Here is a 23563-nt window from a genome sequence, read left to right as displayed (position 1 = left end):
GCCAAAGGTAGTTGTTTTAAAAAATCTAAGTCTTGAAAGGTATCTTGTTTTTGAATAAATGAATGTTTGGTATGATTTTAAACCATGCACGCAGTAATGTTTCAATTCTAGTAAGACAACTCATATAAATCACAACTTATTTGATGATAAATTTTTTCACTTAGACATCAGCTATTTTGTTGTGCAGTACCTTTTACAAATATAGGATTCAAATGACCAGTGAAAAAAAATATTATTGAAAAAAAGAGGATGGAAAGAATCGTGCCATCAAAAATGGAAAAAAATTAAGAAAAAGATATCCAAAAATTGGGCTGAACCCCAGTTTTTTACCACAGAGTCAGATGCAAAGCATCAACAGTACTTTTAAATTCTCAAAAGATTAAATTGAGCGTCAAAATATTGAATTCAGACATTAAATAGTAAATTTTGAGATAAAATAGAATTATAAATTGAAGTGAACTTTATTGAGTGTCCTGCTGCTAACTGTTTAGCAAAGGCCGAATCTTAAGAGAAGGGACACCTTCAAGAACTTGGTGGTTGAAGACCAATCAAGAGGATAAAAATCAAATTGTGGAAACCTGGATAATGTAGGTATATGACAACATGTTCAAAGCATTTTTTTTCTAAAGGCAACATGTGAGCCATCCCTGCAAAGTTATAGCCCCTCAGATCAAAGGAACATTGAGTATAGATTTCCAATGATCACATGGGGGACTGTGGACAACCGGCTCCCAGACGGAGTGTGTCCACAAACAAAACACAAAAATAATAATTTTAAATGATTTTACATTGGACATAAGCTTTGGCAGCCTAAAACGATTCTATCTATTTTACCACTTTGTTTATTGGACTTGCACTTTGGCAGCCTAACCTTCCGAGAGGGTAATAGTCTTAAGTTTAAGAATGAGATATAATGTCGGTCCCCATCCTCCATACCGATTCCTGAGATGCGATTAGACTGAGTTAATAAACATCTATCCAAATAGGTATTTAGTACCCGAGATAAAACCCTTAAAAAACCTAATTCACCTGTCTCTTAGGAACCAACAAAGACAGAAAATGCAGCAAGGAGTCCACTAGTCCAGTCCCAGTGCTTATCATTTTCAATGAGATGGATGAATAATTGTTCTAACAATAAGCCTTCCACTGCCATAATTTGATTGGGTCGCGACCCAATCAAAGAGAGAAAAAAACCAGATGAAAATCTGCTTACTGCACGGTGCAGTGGACCCGCTCGTCGTGAAGCCAACCGCCGCCCGCCATCCATTCATTGAGTTCCGTGCGCGGAACTCCTGCAGAGGAAGTTAAGATATTTTATTCGCCCTGCTGTACAAACACAACACCCACCCAATCACAGGAGATTTCCATTCTTGGAAATTTTTTCCCGGTTTTCGTGGTCCCCACTTTCAAGCTGACTGCATCATCTGATTGGTGGGCACAATCTCTGCGTCTGCGCTGGCCTCGGGCGTGTCCTCCTCGCTGGGAGGCACGATCTGCCAGAACAATGGCAGGTAAGTGTCCCAGTCCTTAAGTATGGCCGCGCCCTTCTCGCTCCCGGTTTTCTCCTGAGACCCACGGGCGATTTCCATAAGTTCAATTAAACCCAGATTACGAAAAAACAATAGAAAAATGATTTTTAATCATTCTTCTTACCACATGGGCCTCAATCAAGTTCTTCAGCTGCATCTGCCCCACCGGCGCCACCACCCTCTGCATCCTCACAATCTCCTTGTTCACCTGTTTCAAAGTTCTCTCAACTCTCAGCAACCTGAAAATAAAGAAGAAATAAAAAAATGAAAAAACCGGGTTTGCCGCCGACCTTAGGAAGAAGGGTGTCATCCTCGTCGAGAATGTAGGCCAAGCCTCCGGTCATGCCTGCCGCCACATTTCTCCCCACCCTGAGAAGAAGAATAACTTTAATTAGATTTTTTGAGCTTATTATAAACCTTTCGGTTATTTTATGAGAAACAGACTTTTTTTGAAGAAGATAATTAGGAATTTTCATTATTTGAGCTATAATTGCAAGAAGATAACGATAAAAAATATTACTTGAACTTCTCTGCCTAGAGACCAAATTAAAAGTAAAAACACATGGTCTAGATGAAATCATTGGTTAGAGAAAACTTTAGAAAAAAGAGGGGGAAATGAAAAAAATGCACTCACTTTCCAAGGATGACGACGCAGCCACCAGTCATGTACTCCAAGCAGTGGTCACCAGTGCCCTCGACGACGGCTTCGGCGAGGGAGTTGCGCACGGCGAAACGCTCACCGGCTTTACCCCTTGCAAAGACCTGCCCGCCCGTGGCACCATATAGACATGTGTTCCCCACTATCGTTGCGTCTTCTGGGCAGAAGCCAAAGTTCTCCGGCGGTGTCAGCACCAGCTCCCCTCCCGCCATCCCCTGGATGAATCTGATCAGTTCGGGTTTATGATTTAAAAAAAAATTGAGTTTTTCTTAGTGTTTATGTTGGAAAAAAACCTTGCCCACGTAGTCATTGGCCTCACCGACCAGGCGGATGTTCATGCCAGGGGTGAGGAAGCAACCGAAGGATTGACCGGCACTGCCCATGAAGCTGACAGCAAGAAGAAACATAGAACACATTATCAAGAAAGAGAGAGAGAGAGAGAGAGAGAGAGAGAGAGAGAGAGAGAGATAGAGAGAGGGGTTGAGATATTACGTGATGTTGAGCTGCCCAGCAAAGCCTGTGTCACCGTATCTTTTGGCGATCACACCAGCGATGCGGCCGCAGACTGCACGGTCAACGTTGTAGATTTTCACTGTTTTGTTCACCACCTTCTCCTTCTCAATGGCCTCCTTTATCTGAAACAAAGTCAAAATTTTGGTCATGAACTACCAGATATAAGCAATGCACCCTAGCTTGATTAGAACAACTATAATATTGTAGTTAAAAATATGAAGAATTATCTTACAACTCTCACTCTAGTTCTTTTTGATAATTTTTATTATACGCTTAGTTAGGAAAATAATTTTGATAATTTTGATTATACATTTAGTTATATAATGCGAACCTCTGGATCAGACAGGAGGACATCGTCGAGGACTGGGCCATTGGTGTGGACAGGCTGTCTTCTGATCTCAGTGCTGCTCCACTTGGGCACGCCAACGTTCTGAGGGCAAAAGAAGAAGGATAAGTTTGAAGATTTTCTCAAATTGTGGGTCATGCACGAATCTTTTTTATTTTTTAATTTTTAATTTATGCAGTTTCTTTATACCTTTATCTTGCTTCTCTCTAATTTTTTTATTCTTCTTTTATTTTAAACTTATATGTCCTTTTTTTGTTTTTTTAACTCGAATGAAACTTACGGATAAGAGATAGCTGAGATTGAGCTGTTGGGTCTTCAGCAGGGAGACAGCCCTCGGACGTAATACTTCCGTGCGCCCAATTATATCGTCCATCTTTTCGTAGCCCAGCTGTGCTAAAATCCCACGTACCTGGTTAACACAAATCCATTGATTTATTAACTAAAGAAATATTTTTAAAAAGTACCCTGCTATTAAAGCTTTTTCATGTCCCAAAAAAATAAATTAAATAAAATTCAGAGGGCATATCTTTATGCCAAACAACGAACTGAGATGAACGTAGAGAAAATAAGAAAAAAGGAAAATATAAACTGTTCAGATTCCAAGATTCAACGAGGAAAGTAAAACTAAAATTTATAATTTCTTTTTTTACCATACTAGGCTTTTGCACGTCCGATTAACAACTAAAAAATAGAAGGAAATGTACCAGGTCAGGTTTCACCGTATCCGATATGGAGGAAAATAAAGCAAATGTCCAAAATTGAACATTCATCCAAACAACTATTATGTATCATGATAAATTCCAAAGCTATTATGTACCACTTATTTAAACATAAATTCTCAAAAACTTGATTTAATGCCTCATATCTGCGAAAGCACACTAAAGTCTTGACTTGTAAAACATCTAACTAAACCCTTAAGAACCTGAAAAGAAAAATCTTAGAGGGGCAGGAAGATGTCTAACCTCCTCAGCAACATACAAGAAGTAATTCACAAGATCTCCAGGAACACCAGGGAAACGAGCACGGAGTTCTTCTCTCTGCATGGTCCCACGTATTAGAGAGAATCTCTTAGTGACATAGAAGAAGGATTGCGATTTTACCTGACTGGCAACACCCACAGGGCAGTTGTTCGTGTGGCAGACGCGTGCCATCACACAACCTGTGGCAATCATAGCCACAGAGCCAAAGCCATACTCGTCTGCTCCCATGGCAGCGGCCATCAATACATCGACCCCACTCTTCAACCCTCCGTCAACTCTGAGAATGACCCTTTCTCTCAAACCATTTTCGATAAGAGTCTGCATAAAATGTCTCACATTAATCAGTTTAGAATCAATAACTGCAGCCAGCAGAAATGAGTCCTGTGAAAAAGCCATCTGCAGCTGAGAGGACAATCAGGGATCCTCAATTTCAAAAAAAACCTAGACCCAGAAACCCACAAACCTACAGTCTAAATCCTAATCCTTAGACCCTAAATCTTAAATGTGAAACCTTAGCACTAAACTATAACCCCTAAACAATTATACTAATTACAAAACCCTTAATGGACAAGCTTAAACCCCAAGCAGTGAACCCTTATTTGTAGACTTTAAACCCATAGTTTCAGGAAATGATTAAATTTAAGCACGAATGCCAACAGGGCTCGGACCTGGTGAGTCTCAGCGAGTCCAAGCTCCCACGGACCACCCGCATGCTTGATGGAACTCACGGGACTCGCTCCAGTACCTCCATCATGACCAGAAATCTGTCATGCAACAAAAAGCCATTCAGAATGATATCTGAGTAAAAAATCCGCTTACAAGAATTATGTCATAGGTTTGGAGTACGTTGGTAGTTATAGAAAAGATATATATCTGATTATCCCTTGAATGCTTACCATCCAATGATTAAGAAACCCTAACCCAATATAAAATTGATAGGTGACTTTACAGCCGTATTTACAAGATTTCAATTAGGAAATATTGTATACGAATAAAAGGAATAGGAATTAATTTAATGCTCTAACGACAAAGAACAAAGATTAGGACTAAAGATGATCGTTCTATACCTGGATTATGTCAGCGTTGCCCTTGGCAACACCAGAGGCCACCGTTCCAATTCCAGCTTCAGCGACAAGCTTCACAGATACTTTGGCATTGGGATTGACCTTGAAACAGAAAAATCAATTTTAGACAGATTGTCTAGGAAAGAAGAGATACTATCAGAGGAGGAACTTACCTGGTGGAGATCATATATCAGCTGAGCCAGATCTTCAATTGAATAAATATCATGATGAGGAGGCGGGGAGATAAGAGGAACTCCAGGTTTGGAATTCCTCAGTCTAGCGATGTATGCGCTGACTTTTTTGCCAGGCAATTGACCGCCTTCCCCCGGCTTAGCCCCTTGGGCAATCTTAATCTCTAGCTGATCAGCATTTACAAGAAAAGTTGGTGTGACACCAAACCGCCCCGAAGCCACCTGGATTAAAAAAAAAACACGAGAGCCTTAGTACAGACAGGCTAGTAAATAAGACCATTTTTTAATCTTTTTTCAGAGGAAGACGCAAAAAGCTATCACTTTTTTTCGAGATCAACTTTCTGAATCCTCAGGATATAGGTGGAACTGTCTGAGTATCAGGTATTCAAGATTGGAAATTTTTAGACGGAACATTATGGTCCATAAGTTATATTGCTGGTCTAAATAGTAATATAAAAAAGAAAATCGTTTAATTTTAAAAATGTTTGTCATCTCAAATTGTTGCCTATAGAGGATGAAACTCAACTTACCGATAAATCACAAAGTACAAAGGTTATATTACACGTAATTTTGGAATTCATTCAAACTGAAATCGTTGATTTGATCGGAATCAATTATTTCTTCTGATGCATTTATGAATAATATAAAATAGAAAATATCTAAGGAATAAAATATGCAGGAATTCCTCGAATGTCACTGGCAGACGCATGAAATAAATTTAAGTAAAACAAAACCCCCCACCTGTTTGATTGCGCTTGTGGCAGTATCTCCATTTTGAAGGCCTTTAAGATGAGGAAGTGTCGGAGAGTACCCATCCGTCACATCTGTGAGTGGATTCCAACGGATGGGATCCTGGAAAAAGGAAACCAGATAAATTAAACTTAATAGATAATATAACTATCACTTTATTTTCAAAAGACAATAAAGTTATAGAACTCTACCCACCTCCCCTCCTTCTCCAGAATTGGACTTCCCACCCAATCTGTTCATGGCAATAGCAATAGCCTCATGGGTCTCCCTTGAAATGGCGCCCAGTGACATACCCCCAGTGCAGAAGCGTTGAACTATTGCGGAGGCGGGTTCAACCTTCCCAACAGGGATCGGCGGTCGGTCACTCTTAAAATCCAGAAGATCTCTCAAAACCTGCAGCAGTTACACATTATTTATTAATAATATGTTATTCCGTTAGGGAAACTGTTGGACGACAGGGGGAGAATGTTTATTCTCTGTTTTATTATGGTGTTTCAGGCCAAACTGTAATATCCTAATTGCCTTTTTAAGGCATATAGAATGTAATGAAAAAGCATGTAATTTTTACTTATCTCTCCTATCTCCCTCCACGTTCTCAAAATCGAACTGAAATAATTGACTTACGCTGACAGGACGATTGGCAAGGTGCTGTTGGTAGACTGCATAGGCACTCTCACTCTTTTCACGAACTGCTTTGTGAAGCAGCTTCGACATCTGGGGATTGTTTCCATGGTATTCACCTGTTTGAATATTGTGGCCCTTCCATTTTAACATAATCATGAAGAATAAAATCTAGAACAGAAAAAATGAAATGACATTGGATGAGTATAGAGAAGAAACTATTAGGTTGGTTTTGTAGTTGTCATTTGCAATCATAGTTCAAAAAAAAAGTAGTCATTTGCAACGCACGCCCTTTCTTCTCAAATATCTGAAAATTTGTGTGGTTTCTATGTACTCATGCTGGGATTCTAAGTAAATCATTTCTCTAGTCTTTTATCGCTGGCTTTGGTTCTAACAAAGGTCAATCATTGCCACACGATCTTCATTCTTTCAAAAAACAATTGCCACAATATCTTCCAACCCCATGTTGCGAAGCAGATAAATAACCACTGTTAACTTTAGACCCCCATTGTTATTTCAACGGGGCTCTACCAGACCTCTATTTTTTCCCCAGTATCCTTCATACAATCCCCAACCTCTACTAGGGGTATTTCGTCATTTCTCCCATGAGAGCAGTCGAGAATTTTTTGTATTGGATGGGAGATCTTCCAGAGGAGATTCAGGCACTGATCCAGGCCTGTGACCATCATTACAAAGTTATCTCTCTCTGCCTTTGCCAGATCTTTCATCCACAAAGACCCACCCAAGGTCTCTGCAAATGGCCCTGTGCTATATTCCTAAACGACAGATGAGATGGCAAAGTTCTTATAGAAACGATTAGAGGCCAACAAAATTGCCAGCGGAAAAGAATGATTTTGTCGATGAACTTTCCAACATGAGGTCTCTCATTGAAGAAAAAAACATAGTCAAAAGAAGTTTCACAATCGCATATCAATAGCTGGAAATAGATTATCAGTAAATTAGAGCTCAGAAATACCATACCTCCTGGCCTGAATTGGATGAACCCAAAGTTTTCTAGTCTCTTTGCCGTGTCCTCTGAAAAGGCCTTCAACCAGAAGGACATGGTTTCTCTTGCCAACTTCATGGGAGACAAAGGAAACGGATTTGAAGGCATTAGAAACATGAGAGTGCCTACGTTACCAAAAAAGCACTAGGTTACCCCTCTCGGGGGCAAGGAATGAAATATCAACAATTTGTACCTTGACTTACAATCAATAATAATCCTACTAAAATTATCGAAAAATGCAATTACCTCATCTAAGTTGAGACCGCCAATCTTTGAGACGCTTCCACAGAAAGCATAATCAACAACATCCTGGCCTAGTCCATAAATTTCGAAGATTTGAGCTCCACAATAACTGTTAAAGAGATTACAGGCCAAAAACATGTGAATAAATGCTGAGATCACTTGTCAGAAAAGGAATATCCCATGTAAAGCTATCATCATACAAAATTAAATCAAGGAGCGACCACAAGTTTTATCAGATAGTGAAGTTGCAAACCTCGAAAGCAAGGAGATGCCCATCTTTGAGAGAATCTTAAGAAGGCCTGATTTAACAGCCTGATGATTAAAAAAAGATGCTTCAGACTATGTGACAAAGATAATGAAGATAAGAGCGTAGAGAACATTAAAAAATTAGAAAACTACAGAAAAACCACAAATCTTCAAGTAAATGCACAAGGACATAAGTAAATGGAGTTTGAAGTGTCCCAGACGGGGAACGCGGGACAGGTCAGGACAAGGCATGTCCCGTCCGGAGACCAGGCCTAGCAGACCCGTCCCCCATGGGACCCAATAACACATAACAAAATTATGATATATAATAAATATTCTGAAAAAACACTTATTTCAACATGTGGTTCAGAAATAAGTAACAAAGCAGTATAACATCACATGTAGAAGGGACACGTCCCTATGTCCCATCCTGTCCCATCTTCTGTTCAGTACCCTGGACAGGACACAGGACAGGATGGACAGAGTGTCTATCCCATACATCAAACTCTAAAAGTAAAAATGAAAGACTATTGAAGTAACAGCAGTTAACTGTACAAAAAATAACACAAGACAGGTATTCCATCGACTGGCTGAAGAATTGAGACAGCAGTGAGCCGTGTGGTAAGACCGACAACAGCGAATGCACTGTAAGTGAATATTCTAAGATAATAATTTTCAAGAAAAAAATTCTCCCGACGGGAGTACTAACCTTTGAAAAGTTCTTCTGGCACTGCTCCAAAGTCACAGTGGGCATCTTTCCGTTCTTCATCAGATTAACAGTTTTTGTACTTAATCTCCACTGGCGACACGTTTCAAATGCCAAGTATGGGGATATGGCACTGAATTTGATTGCATCAAGCATTAATCATTGCCGCAGTTCATGAAAATATGATAAAACATTCGAGATAAGCTATCATATCACACATAAGATAATCCTTGAAAATTACGAGGATCGAACTGCCAAATGAGAACAGACCTGGCGCCATATCCAATCAAGCAAGCAAAGTGATGAGTGCTGAAGCACTGGGCAGTGTCAGCCACGATGGAAGCTGACATACGCAGACCGTTTTGGATTAAGTGTTGGTGAACAGCACCAACAGCCAGAAGGATGGGGATTGCTGGACGAGTAGGTTCCTGGAAAAGGGAAGAAGAAAATCGTTTAAATTTTCATCCAGGATCCATTAAGAACCACAATTTAAAATGCAGATCACCAAAATTCAAGCTGCGGAGTAAAGGGTAGTGCGGAGACGGAAAAGTTAGATCAATTGCTAGACATAGGCGTTTACTGTGTCACTTATATACCTTATATTGGACCGTCCTCTAGTGTCCCTTATCAGATCGTTATTTCTACTTTAACTCCTTCCACTGTAGCTGGTACTTAAACCAGCCACTCCTTTGTGATTATTAAAGAATTGACTTCTACAAACCTCAGTGTAATAATAGTAGTTCACTTACCAACTCTTCGGCGCGATCAGATAGTATGAGTAGCTGTGATCCTCCACGAACAGCTTCATCAGCAGCCTCGCAAAGCTCCCCCAGGGCACGTTCCAGAGAGCCATCAATTCCTTTCCCAATGTCAAAGAAGGTAGGAAGCACTTGGGGCTTCAGAGCAGTGTCTTTCATCAATGTCTCAAGCTCGCCTTCGTTAAGCACAGGGCTGGAGAGGGCAACCTTCTCGAAATAACAAACGAGGATAAAAATAAAGTCCAGGTAAACCATCACATCCCTGCAAGAAGAAAACTCAACAAACCTGAGAGGCATTTTGTGGTCCAGTCTCAAGAATGTTCCCACGCTTTCCAAGATTCACCTCTAGTGACATCACCAAACCCTCTCTGAGAGGATCAATAGGGGGATTCGTTACCTGATCATAAAGGTATGGATAAGTGTACAGCCGTATTTACCATCTAAAAAATATTTTTAGAAAAAATGCAACAACAAAAAAGTACAAAATGCAACCTGAGAGGCATGAGAAAGGTTCGAAAACAAGGATCAATAGAAGCATGACATTCTATACGACTGGAAAACACACACGATCAACTGTACAAGGATTTATTTGAAAAATATCCCACCCTCTAAAAGTTACGTATGCCCAGACAACTCAAACAGAAAACCAACGACAGAATCTTCTTTCTACAGTTCAACCCGTATGCCCTTAAAGAACAAAGAGATCTCGATCAATTATACCATGAATATATGTTACAACATGTGAATTACTCCTAATCACCATCAAATCAATTACAAAACCAATCGACAAATAGATCAATTTAGTTGAAAAAACAAGGAAGAGATTAGGATGTGAAAACCTGGGCAAATCGTTGTTTGAAGTAGTCATAAATCATGTGAGGTTTCTGCGATAGTGCAGCCAACGGGATATCATCTCCCATGCAAAAAGTGGGTTCCTTCCCCTGTGAAGCCATTGTTTCAATAACCATCTGAACATCCTCACTCGAGTAACCAAAAGCCCTAGAGACATCACAGGAATAATTAGCGATTGACATTTGGAAAACGAAATTGTAACGAAGAAAGAAAAAAAGCCTGGTCTTTGGTAGAGAGAATATGAAATTGGAAGAACAGAAAAATGACTGACGATTCTCTAACGAAGGCAATAAGAGAAGGACGCAGAGTAGTAAATCGAAGCACTTACTGTTGGTGTTTCAAAACCAAACCCTCCTCCATAACAGGGGAAGAAAGGAAGTTGACGGGTTTCAATTGTCGCATATTTTCACTCAGCCATTCGCCATAGGGTAGTGCAGATGCCACTTTCTTCTTCACTTCTGTGTTTTCGTACACCTATGGGCCAACATATTACTATTTGAGAGAAATGCATATAAAGATGAAGTGCAACTTAGTGACTTATTTTCTTTTCTTTTTTTGAAAAGTACCTTATTTTCGAATTTGACTTCGTAACCATATTTTTCTACATCATCGATATTAAGATAGATCTATCATCACACTCAACATCAACTTCCTCAATCATCCTTGGCGATGACATGGGCATTGATGTTGATAAGTTTTAGGGTTCGGGATAATGGCGGACCTTGACAAGGTTACAGTTCACATTGACATGGTATCACGGATAGTGGACACCATCTGTCAACGTCAATATCAACAACAGTGGTTGACGACCATATCATCATCAACATAGTCAGGGCACGACAAACCCCAGACAGAACTATATGTATGTTAGAAGCATTCACAAATAGTGAAAACAGTCTCATATGAACTGCCACATGTCGCTTCAAAAGAATATGGTGACAATGCAAATCTCTCATTGTGTGAGCGAAGTATAACGCTTGATCAATATGTAAAAAAGAACCAGGCGGAGGAGCATGTCTCCATCTTTGCATAAATATTAATTAAATCATTTAACTTTGACCGGAAGAAACATAAAGAACACCCAATTAATTAAAACGGACCTGGCCACTTTGCAGGTCAACAGTGATCATCATTCCTGGTCCAAGACGACCCTTCATTGTGACTTTCGATTCATCCATTGGAAGAACACCGACCTTCAACAGACATTCATAAATTCATTAGTCAACACATTCTTCGCGCAAGGTTGAAAATGCAAAGCCACTGTTGAAGATGTCACGCGGAAAATTAAAAGCAGACGAATTATCCTTTTTCATTGTAAGCCTCATCTTAGTCGCAGTCAAGTCAATCAGAACTAACTTCTTTGTTCTTATGACAAAACTATAGAGATAACTAACTTTGCCCTCGAGATAGGATTTCCATGATAAAATGAGTTTTAAATAAATTAACATCAAGAAAGGGCACATCCATTTAGTCATGATTATGCCTTAATCTGCAAGCTGTAAATTATGTAAAAGCAATTCAACGGCTTACAGCCCAGAGCTCCTTCATCATTAGATGCAACACATCCAAGTAGTCCTCAGCAATGTCATTTGAGTCGCAACAGAATCAACGGACCACTAGAAATTCGATGGGACTTTGGAAAGAAATAATGTGCAAGTCGTGCATTTTCTGTCGCATGATACTGGCAGAGACATGATCATATGATGTCTCAAGGATTCAAGATCATAGCGTGTTAGCTATGCCAGAGGAAGAATCAACAAGTAAAATATTAAGTCACGCAACGGGTAATGCAATGTAAAGAGCAATAACTAATGACCGAGTGATATTGGACCAGCGTGGATAGTGAATGATTGGAACTAAATGTCTATCTACTAAGACGACTGGTAATCTTTGCAATTCTACGTGAATGTAGACTTAAACAATGCTTTTTCTAGAATATTATATTTATGCACACACTGCCCGGAAATAAGAGCTAAGAATATGACGCAAGGTTTTCATCTCTGTAATATTGACAAAGAACGTTCCAATTGAAGAATTTATTTGCTCTTAAAGTGAAATTTACTCATTGAAAATAAAAAATGAGCTTATCAACAAAGACTTAAAAAAGAACGTTCCAATTGAAGAATTTATTTGCTCTTAAAGTGAAATTTACTCATTGAAAATAAAAAATGAGCTTATCAACAAAGACTTAAATAGATATTCATGATGTAATGTATACCTCAGATGCAACGTACACAACATCATCTGCTGTGCGCCAGTATCGAGCAGGACGAAGACCATTTCTATCGAGACACGCACCAACTGTTTTCCCATCACTAGTAGAAAAGAAGGTTATATAAGAATCTAAAATTTACAAAACCATACCCCAATTCAAATGATATTGAGATGACAAAAGAAAGCTTATCACATGTTCAGATCAAAATCACGAATAGGCCAGCCGTGTCAAAATTTTTCCTTAATTCTAGACCAAATAATATCAGCCAGGTTGAACAGCTCGAAAATATCAATTTTCATTCACCTGAACAAGAGTAGTGCTGGCCCATCCCATGCCTCCATTTGGCCTTTGTAGTATTCATAGAAATCAATGACCTGAAAGAATAACAACAGTGCTTCAAGCAGGAATCCATGATGCTGATCTTGAATGATGGAAGAACGGGATTCTTTTATAATACATTCCAATAAACAAAATAACAAAACTATCCGTCCAAGCGGATATCAGTAAACTCAAATCAGATTTTTGCCTTTGGAACTTACCTCGGGATATTTTATTGATAGTGTTGGATGTTTCTTGTATGCCTCTGGTACAAGAATCATAAGAGCTTCAGCAGGACTGCGGCCACTTCTTAGCAACAACTGAAAGCATGCAATAACCATTAACCATACTTGAAAGATCGAATGACCTGTCCAGGACGAAATGATAAAAGAAAACAGAATTCCAAGATACTATAATTAAATCTATTTTTTCTTCTGTGTTGCGAGAGAATAAACAAAACCCAATGAGACCAAGTCACGAGGACGTTAAACTAGCAAAGTTAATAAAGAGATGGTACCGAACAGGCATCACTGTCTTGTAGAATCAAAAGAAAACTAAAGATTGTGCACTTTCAAGTGACTTGCACTTGCAAAACTTATAACAAATGTTTCTAGCAGGTCTTTCCTTGCGGAAAGAAATCCATTGAAAAAAAATTCCCCTCACTCTCATTCACAGCATATACTCATATCACTCACTGCAATGTCTTTCATAAAAAGAAATTGACGGAAGACGCGAGATCAATCTACAGCTTATAATTGCTTTTTCCTTACTAAATGAATTCTCCAATAATAATTATGCAATTTCATGGCTTCCACTAAATATCCATGATTGAGATAGCATTATCATGTTCTTCTGAACAAGGGACGCCATTTGGGTTTTCATCCATTTTTCTTTTGTTCCTGTTCTGGCTTCTAAAAGAAGAGAATATATTTGTTCTTGACAGTCATTTTTTTAATCAGTGCATAGGAGCATACTCTATCAATGGAGTTAAATGTCATCTTTGATTTATAGTATGTATAAACACTGCTAAATGGGCCCTGTCAATGGAGTTAAATGGTCTTGGTCAATGACACACAATTTGATGTACTAGCTGTTAGATTAAACGTTAGACACATATTGGGCTCCAAGTAGCTTTCGGCCCAATACCATCTTGTATATATTATTGAACACTAAACGGTAGAGAGTATGGGTTCTTTGTTGAGTTTTTCCTTCGCGCCTTCTTCTCTACTCTTTGGAATGGTCCTCGTTCATGACAAACACTTCTATTGTTTTTGAGATATTACGTAAGATTCTGATCTTACGTAATATCTATTGTCTTTAACGTAAGATTCTGATATATTGTCTTCGGAATGGTCCTTGTTCATGACAAACACTTCTATTGTTTTTGAGATATTACGTAAGATTCTGATATATTGTCTTCGGAATGGTCCTTGTTCATGACAAACACTTCTATTGTTTTTGAGATATTACGTAAGAGAGTATGGATTCTTTGTCGAGTTCTTCCTTGGCGCCTTCTTCTCCACTGTTTGGAATGGTCCTCTGTTCTTGGCAAACACTTCTATTGTTTTTGCGATATTACGTAATCTCTATTACTAATCTATTGTACATCCTGTTGTTCCTACCTTTCCACTCGATTTAGTATTGATCTCTCATATTGTAACCAAGGTTATACTGCTGGCAGATTATACTTTAGCACAAAATTAAAATAAGAGTAATGAAAAAAGAAACAAAATGAACTTACTTCTGCCGCACTATCCAAATTGGCCGAGTCTGATCCCTTGGGATTACCATAAGGTCGAATTTCATTCTCACGACCCCGCCATACAGGGGACTTGATTGTCGCTTCCCGAGATTGCATCCAGTTCAGGTTACCCTGAAAGAGATCATATTTCCAGAGATATTACAGAAATTGTTGACCAACAGGCACAGTTGAAGTCAACACCCAGACAAGAATGATTTAAGAGGAAGAGTAGAGGCCCAGCTATTAGCTATAGCTTAACAGGTCATGAAGCATTTTGCCATTTGAATCTTAACAGGTACAGTGAAGCATGGAATAAACGATCACCAAAATAAAACCCAAAAATCACCTGTATTGTGTTGATTTCACCGTTGTGGCCGAGCAATCTCATTGGTTGCGCCAGGGGCCATCTAGGGCTAGTATTTGTGCTGTATCGCCGATGATAGATAGCAAATGGGGATGTAAATAGGTCGCTTTGTAAGTCCAAGTAGAACTGGCCCAGAACCTCGGACCGTAGCATGCCTTTGTACACTACAGTCTGATTTGAGAAAGAGCAGAAATAAAGATCACTGCTCCATTTTTCCGATGAAGCTGCCTTTTCAATCAACTTCCGGCAGATGTAAAGCTCTCTCTCAAGATCATCGACATTATCCTCCTTCACGACCTTAACTAATAGCTGTTGAATATTAGGCATGGTTTCCTTTGCAAAGAAACCAACTACAGACTCGTTTACAGGAACTGGCCTCCACCCAATTACTTCCAGACCTTCCTTCGTACATATGTTGACAATAACTGGAGGAAAAAGAAAACTCGAATTATCAACGATGTGAAATGACGAAAATTCAAGGAAATACCAGAGCACAAACTAAAAAGAAAATACATAGGGAATCCGCTCTATAGAATCGTCAACATCAAACTTTGCAATGGAAAATCCACCATTGATTGTTCGGAGTTCGCAACACAGACAATGTTTAAAAAACATCTGATTCTTTTTGAGGTGCAAATTTTGCCTTCATCGGACCACTTTCATTAAGTTTTTCTTAGCTAATATCAGGACCAACTGTTATGGAAGCAGGAAAAAGATGAGATAATGAGGAAAAACAAACATGACATGGGAAGAATGGATGACAGGTAGATCCATCGTTTTAAATCAACTAAAATGCCACTATAATCCATTATCAATATAATTTATCGTGAACATTTATCATCGTTTTAAATCAACTAAATTTTTCTTTCAAAAAAAAATTTTATCATGAACATTTTCATGCCATGAGCCGAAACCATGACTGCAAAGACTGCGAGAAATACAAGACGATCACTTTTTGTTTTCATGCAAATTTATTCCACAAAATGTGATAGAAGCCTGGTGGTTCTCTATCGAGAACTGAGAAAGGGCAGGGAGAAGTAGGAAAGAGAGGAAAGAAGCAAGAGAAGAGGATGATTGAGAACTTGCAGGATGCAACGATATTGATTCTCCTGTCATTCGTTTTTTTTTGGGAGAAAGAGAGGAGAGATCACACAAAATCGGTGACCTTGTGGGGTATTTACATGTGGTGCGTTTATAATCGCATTGTGTTCAAGAACATCAGGGAACGATTTCCCAACCAAATGTTTAATGGTCCCTTGTGAAGCCTGTTTGGACCTTATGTGATAAGTCCTTAGGACGACTATATAAAAATACCAAGCCAACCCAACAGTAACTATCCGAAGATTAACCGCAAAATTGAGGAAATCATTTTGTGTATAATAAAGAAACAATTGATCAGCAAAACCCCAATAATAACCAAATGAAGTAATCTGAGAGTCTAGCTTTAGTTAGCTGATCACCTTTTTTTGCCTCTTCTGAGGCTTTGTCATTCTTTGGAAGGAAAACCATGGCAACTCCGGTCTTCTCTTTTTCCAAGGATGGAAGTCCTTGTTTATTGGCCCAATTGTTGAACAGGTCCCATGGAACTGAAGTCATCACTCCAGAACCGTCCCCAGAATCATTGTCAGCACCACATCCGCCTCGGTGTTCCATGCATCCCAGAGCTGTAAGAGCATCTTCTACAATCTTGTGTGATGACTTATTTTTTAAATTGGCTATGAATCCGACTCCACAAGCTCCTCTTTCTGATAAAATTTCGTTTAAATCTGCAACCTGATGTTGTGACCCATTAGAATAGAGGAATTCTTAGAAAGATGTTCATAGAAAAACTGGGAATAAATTAGTTTTTGGCTTAATTCAAGTAATGGGAGAAACATTGTCTTGTTTGGCTGACATAGTTTCCATGATTTCCAGAGCACACGTAAGATCACAGAATGCCCAACATGTGAAAAAAAATCCTTTTTTTGTAAAACAAAAGATTTCTTAGAGATTTAAGATGCTTTTAGTTGAGCACGAAGCTCAAGATTCCACGTGTAATCACATGTATCTCTCTATCAATTAAAATTTCAGCACGCTGAATAATTATGCAGGAAAATCACGAGCAATTATGTCTGCAAAACCTGTCTTGTTTTTCGACGATTTTAGATTTGAAATGAATTTCGTGATCATAAAGTGGACTTATTTCAGGCAGTCAACGGCTGTTTGCCTTATCTCTCCAGTTAACTCGTTCAGTAATGATTCTGTCAGACTGATCGGTAAAAATGCAAATTTTCAACAAGTTAAGTAAATGTAATCTGATAGAATAATTACACCGCTGTACTTTAGTGTTTTAGAGCACATTTTCTCTCATAATTCCTCATTCATCAAAACAATCCAGTCTAGGACGAACCCAAAAACATTAAACGCCAAGAGCATTCGCAAACTGAAAGACAGATCTTGGAGAAAAATCCGACTCTAGTGCAACTCTGTCTCCTTCAAGCAGACTTTTTTCTACTGATCGTTGAAACTACAAATAAAATGGTCTACAATGAAAAAACCGCATCTTTCTGCGTACCTTTGGAACGATAAACTCTCCCAAACTCAAAGACGAATTCTGGAGAAAAATTCCTACTCTAGTGCAACTCTGTCTTCTTTAAGTAGTAATATTTCTACTGATCATCAAATCCACACATAGAATGTTCAACGATGAAACCTCAACTTTCTGCGCACTTTTGGAACAATAAACTCTCCCAAACTCAAAACAGACATCCAGGAGAAAAATTCCTACTCAAGCGCAACTCTGTCTTCTCCATGCAGTCTTTTACTACTGATCATCAAATCCACACAAAGAATGTTCAATAATGAAGAAACCGCATCTTTCTGAGCACTTTTAGAACGATAAACTCTCCCAAACTCAAAACAGACATCCAGGAGAAAAATTCCTACTCGAGCGCAACTCTGTCTTCTTCATGCAGTCTTCTACTACTGATCATCAAATCCACACAAAGAATGTTCACTAATGAAGAAACCGCATCTTTCTGAGCACTTTTAGAACGATAAATTCTCCCAAACTCAAAACAGACAAATCCTGGAGAAGAACTCCTACTCTAGCGCAACTCCGTCTTCTTCGTGTAGTCTTTTTACTACTGATCATCAAATCCACACATAGAATGTTCAACAACGAAGAAACCGCATCTTCCTGCGCACTTTTAGAACGATAAACTCTCCCAAACTCAAAACAGACAAATCCTGGAGAAGAACTCCTACTGTAGTGCAACTCCGTGTCCTTCAAGCAGACTTTCTCCAACCGATCATCAAATCCACAAAAAGACACTTCCAAAAAACGAAGAAAAATCCTACTACAGCCGCATCCGTCTCCATCAAACCAAACTTCTTCAACCGATCATCGAATCCGCACTCAAAACCGTCCAAAAAACAAAGAAAAACTTCCAGTTTCAATTACCTTGGTGCGATTCGCCTTCCCCGAGGTCTTCTGGATCGCCGATCCGCGCTCTCTCCGAGGCGCCTCCGCCCTGACCGATTCAGCGGCCCGCGGCACCAACCTGCTCCCCTTCGCGGCGCCTCTCAACCGCCGATGAACAACGACGCTCCTCCGCCCTAGCAGCGCGCTTCGATTCCTCAGCGAGAATGCAGCGTCGGAATTGGAAGCGGCGGACGGCAGGAGCACTCGCGGCGCCACGGACGCCGCCATGGCAGAGCGAGAAGAGCGATCTCGAGAGGTTGTTGGAGAGGCGGGGAACGGCGGAGGAGAAGAGAGGAGGGGGTTTATATACGGGGAGGAGAGAGAAAGAGAGTGTGGAGGAGAGAGAGTGGGCGCGGGTTTGTGCGGAGAGGAACGCCCCCCTGCTGGATAATGCGACGACGAGGGGCGGAGATAGAGAGAGAGAGAGAGGAGATAGAGAGAGAGAGAGAGGAGAGATATCAGCCACTCGCCTCCTCTCGTCCAGTCCCAGACAACAAAGAGCACTAGTTGCTCTCTCTCTCTCTCTCTCTCTCTTCTCTCTCTATGTCTCTCTCTGGAGGGGAGGAAGGACTGTTTGCCTCCCTACTGTCTTTTATTCTTTATCGTCTTTATCTCCTGCAGAGAGCTCTTTCTCTCTCTATCTCTATAGGGGAGGAAGGGAAGAAGGGACCGTCTCCCTATTCTCTCTCTTCTTTCTCTTCTTTCTCTTCTCCCTCTTCTCTATCTTCGCTCTCTCTATCTCTCTCTTATATCTTCTATCTTCTCTCTCTTCTCTGTCTTCTCTATATTCTATCTTCTATCTCCTGTCTCTCCTCTCTCTTCTCTCTCTATCTCTCATTCTCTCTCTCTTCTTATTCCTCTCTTTTCTCTATCTTCTCTCTCTTCCCTCTCTTCTCTCTCTTCCCTCTCTTCTCTCTCTTCTCTGTCTTCTCTATACTCTATATTCTATCTCCTGTCTCTCCTCTCTCTCTCTTTCTCCTCTCTTTTCTCTATCTTCTCTCTCTTCTCTCTTTTCTCTCTTTTTTATATCTTCCCTCTCTTCTCTCTTCGCTCTTCTCTCTTCTCTCTTTTCTCAGTCTTCTCTGTTGTCTCCCTCTTTTCTCAATCTTCTCTCTCTTTATCTTCGCTCTCTCTATCTCTCATTCTCTCTCGTCTCTCTTCTCTCTTCTCTTTATCTCATTCTTTATCTTCTCTATCTTCTCTATCTTCTCTCTTTCTCTCTTGCAATGGTTTTTTGTCTCCCTCTTTAGAAGAAAGAAGAACGGACCCTCGTACACTTCCCACTCTGTAAATGGATATTTCTCTCTCTATGTCTAGAGGGAAGAAGGCACCGTCTCCCTCTTCTCTCTCCTCTCTCAGGGGTTCTTTTCTCTCTATCTCTAGAGGGAAGGAGAAGGGATCGCCTTCCTCTTGTCTTTAATTCTTTATCACCTCTCTCATGCAGAGGTTTTTTGTCTCTCTAGCTCTATAGAAAAGAAGGGACCTGTCCTTATTTTTTTATCACCTCTCTCCTCTAGGGGTTATTTCTCTCTCTATCTCTAGAGAAAAGAAGAAGATACTTGTCTTAATTCTTTATCACCTTTCTCATGCAGGGTTTTTTCTCTCCCTATAGAATAGAGGAAAGAATGAATCTTTACCCACTTGCCTCTCTCTAATCTCTCTCAGGGGTTATTTCTCTCTCTATCTCTAGAGAAAAGAAGAAGAGACTTGTCTTCAATTCTTTATTACCTTTCTCATGCAGGGCCTTTTTCTCTCTCTATTTAATAGATGGAAGAAGGAATCTTAACCCATTTGTTTCTCTCTAATCTCTCTCTGGGGTTGTTTCTCTCTCTATCTCTAGAGAAAAGAAGAAGAGCTTGTCTTGACTTGGCTTTTTCTCTCTCTATTTTACAGATGAAAGAAGGAATCTTATCCGAATTGTCTCTCTCTAATCTCTCTCAGGGTTGTTTCTCTCTCTATCTCTAGAGGAAAGAAAAAGGGACTTTCTTCAATTCTTTAACACTTCTCCCCTCTAGGGCGTATTTCTCTATCTATATCATAGAGGAAAGAAAGAACCTCCACCCTCTTGTCTCTGTCTTCTCCCTCTTCTCTTTCTCTCTCCCTCTAGGGGTTTTTTCTCTCTCTAGAGAGAACAAGAAGGAACTGCCTCCCTCTTGTCTTTAATTCTTTATCACTTCTCTCTCTCCTCTGCAGAGGCTATTTCTCTTTCTATATAATAGAAGAAAGAAGGAACCTCCACCCTCTTTTCTCTCTCTTCTCTCTTCTCTCTCCTCTCTCTATCTCTAGAAGATATAAGAAGGTACTTCAATTTAATTATTTATCGCCTCTCTCCTGCGGAGGTTATTTCTCTATCTATATGATAGAGGAAAGAAGGCACCTCTATCTTATCTTTCTCTTCTCTCTCTCTTCCTCTCTCCTGCAGGGCTGTTTCTCTCTCTATCTCTAGAAGAAAGAAGGAAATTCCTCCCTCTTCTCTCTCTCTCTATTATTTCTTGAAGAAATTAGAAGGAAATTCCTCCCTCTAGTCCGTCCTATCTCTCTTACGAGGGTCCTCTCTCTTATCTTCATCATCTCTCTCTCCTACCGGGCCCCTTTCTCTCTCTATCTCTAGAGTAGAGCTGCGTTCATCATCTCTCAAGTTCTCTCTTCTACTACTCTCAAAAGTGGTGAATCTCTCTCTACCTTCTCTCTCTTCTCTTTACCATATCTCTTCCCTGCCGGGCTCTTTCTCTCTCTATCTCTAGAGGAAAGCTTTGTTTATCATCCCTCTCTAGTCTGTCTCCTCTGTAAATGGCAAAAAGGGAATATCTCTCTCTCTAGCTCCCTACAAGATATGGAGCCTTTCTCTCTCTATCTCTGAAGGACAGCCGCGTTTATCATCCCTCTCTCTAATCTCTCTCTTCTATAAGTGGCAAAAACTATGTATCTCTCTCTATAGCTCCCTACAAAACAATGGCGCCTTTCTCTCTCTATCTCTAGAGGAAAGCCGTGTCATCATCCCTCTCTCCTCTGTAATTGGCAAAAACGGAGTATCTCTCTCTTAACTCCTTACAAAACCATCGGGTCTTTCTCTCTCTCCTCGCTATATCATCTCTCTTTATAGCCTCTCCTGAAATAAGTCGCAAAAATGGTGTATCTCTCTCTCTCTAGATCCCTATAAAACTATGGGGCCTTTCTCTCTCTATCTCTAGAGAAAGGAAACCGGCATTTATCATCCCTCTCTCTAGTCTCTCTCCTCTATAAGTAGCAAAAACGGTGTACCTCTCTCTCTAACTCCCTACAAAACCATGGGGTTTTCTCTCTCTTCGCTTTCTCTCTCTTACGAGTCCCGCTCAATCAGAGACAACTTGCAAGTTTTCTCCCTGTAAATTTTGCTTAAACAACCCTTCTCGGAGTAACATTTGCTTTTCGACCCCGTCAGATGATAATTTACTCCGGATATTTCATTTGAATATTCACTGAAATGATACTTAACGGGATTCTCTCGGAGTGCCACGTCAGCTCTTTTTTCTGGCTTTGTGATAAGAGGAAGTGAAAGAAGACAGTAAAGCGCGTCAGGCACTCACAACGCGCCACGTGGCAGCCACGGGAACCTTATCTTCACTTAGCCACTTGAGCGAATTGAGAGGCCATGAGAGCAAAGGCACTAAAAGTCAACTCTCTCTTCTGTCTAGAATGAATAAATTTATACAAAAAATTATCAAATGGCATGGAAAGAGAGAAATTTAAGTTGATAAGGTTCTTCAACACCAATTATTTGGGGTTGAATGAATATTGTTATTGCAATGATTAGTTCAACTTTTGTATAGAATATTAAGTGTTGTTCAAATATAGTTAAATTCCACTTCTCCAACTATTAGTCAGACTTAAAGAGGAAAACTCAAGGTTAACCACACAACTCTAGCACAGACAAAATATCACCCATTGTAGAGTGATGTTGTATAAGGAGTGAGAAGGGTTATGCATTGTCAAAGGCCTAGATTCAGCCAGCTTAAATTAGACCCGGGACCTGGCCTCTTAGGTCTGGCCAACTGAGCCCATACGATAAAATTCAATGAAACACTAGCTTAAATTGCATAAATACTTAACTAAGTGTTGTTCTACGCATATAAATTATTATTGGTAGACTAGATAATGTGAATTAATTCAGACAACTTTAAAGGATAAATCAGCTTAGTGGGTCAGCTAGGTCAGTTAAGTTGGCTGACCCATGGACCCCAACTGAGCTAACTTCTGAGCGCAGATGGTCTAATCATGATTGTTGGGCAGTTGAATGGCGGGTGTGTGGTGCGGTTGGAATTCTTGAACGGCCCTTAGCGTCACACACTAATCATTCACCCCACGTACCGTGAAGAGTTTGGGAAGAGTGCATGTACAGTTTTGGTTGTTTTTTTATAATAAAAAAAGTGATGATGAAAGAAAAGATTCATTCGGGTGGTTGGTCAGTTAATGTCTACATTATGATTATTGAAGTCATGGCTTTCAAACATTAAAAAAAACATTGTTTACATTAAATTTAACATAATAAGGTCATCAATGAGATACCATGTGGGGCCCCATGCATCAATACAGTCTTGCAGGGCTGGAAAATTTTGGGTGGTGGGCGGCTCAAATTTTCAACCAAAATTTTATCCATGCACTTTCATATGAGTGAGGAGCAATCAAAATTTTGACCAAAGTTTGCACCGCATCCCACAACCATCCCTACTACCAAGCCAATCAGGAGGGAGGCGGGTTGGTGGTCTGATCTGCCCAGGGTTTGGTCAGCCAACCTATTTTAACACTAAAACCCTAGCCGTATGGGAACATTTAACATGAGAATTTGGTCAACTAAGTATAAGTTAACTTGCATCGGGCCCTTATAATATTTCTTATTTGCATTATAATGTACTATATGTAGCTAAATGGTCTTATGAAAGAAATTTAATTTTAGTGATAATGATTCTATTTTTTATGGAGCTACAATTATTAGTCTACAAGTTGTTTCCTACATGTGAAT

General features: G+C 39.8%; 1 protein-coding gene across 2 annotated transcripts; it reads right to left on the bottom strand.

Moving 5' to 3' along the window:
* Nucleotides 1-1060: 1060 nt before the first annotated feature.
* Nucleotides 1061-19031, bottom strand: LOC144712392 (ferredoxin-dependent glutamate synthase, chloroplastic-like). Of its 2 annotated transcripts, XM_078586656.1 has the most exons (33): nucleotides 18544-19027; nucleotides 16562-16874; nucleotides 15084-15526; nucleotides 14738-14869; nucleotides 13218-13316; nucleotides 12982-13052; nucleotides 12682-12778; nucleotides 11564-11656; nucleotides 10792-10937; nucleotides 10451-10610; nucleotides 9898-10008; nucleotides 9603-9818; nucleotides 9124-9281; nucleotides 8857-8986; nucleotides 8155-8213; nucleotides 7905-8010; nucleotides 7634-7730; nucleotides 6656-6771; nucleotides 6227-6424; nucleotides 6023-6133; nucleotides 5264-5503; nucleotides 5094-5192; nucleotides 4695-4790; nucleotides 4147-4344; nucleotides 4009-4083; nucleotides 3327-3455; nucleotides 3032-3130; nucleotides 2680-2822; nucleotides 2481-2574; nucleotides 2164-2402; nucleotides 1820-1898; nucleotides 1654-1737; nucleotides 1061-1565 (listed from the first exon to the last, which is right to left on the bottom strand). In XM_078586656.1, the coding sequence occupies exons 1-33, from the start codon at nucleotides 18790-18792 to the stop codon at nucleotides 1407-1409; spliced, it is 4839 nt and encodes a 1612-aa protein (XP_078442782.1). In that variant the 5' UTR covers nucleotides 18793-19027; the 3' UTR covers nucleotides 1061-1406. The 2 variants fall into 2 exon arrangements, with proteins under 2 accessions (XP_078442782.1, XP_078442778.1); XM_078586652.1 differs by having other exon boundaries at nucleotides 4009-4344; nucleotides 18544-19031.
* Between the last annotated feature and the right edge of the window lie 4532 nt (nucleotides 19032-23563).

This window comes from Wolffia australiana, chromosome 1 (genome assembly GCF_029677425.1).
Source record: "Wolffia australiana isolate 7733 chromosome 1, ASM2967742v1".
In the NCBI taxonomy this organism is placed as follows: Eukaryota; Viridiplantae; Streptophyta; class Magnoliopsida; order Alismatales; family Araceae; genus Wolffia; species Wolffia australiana.
Note: the sequence above shows the minus strand (reverse complement) of the source record. Positions and strands in the feature narration are given on the sequence as shown.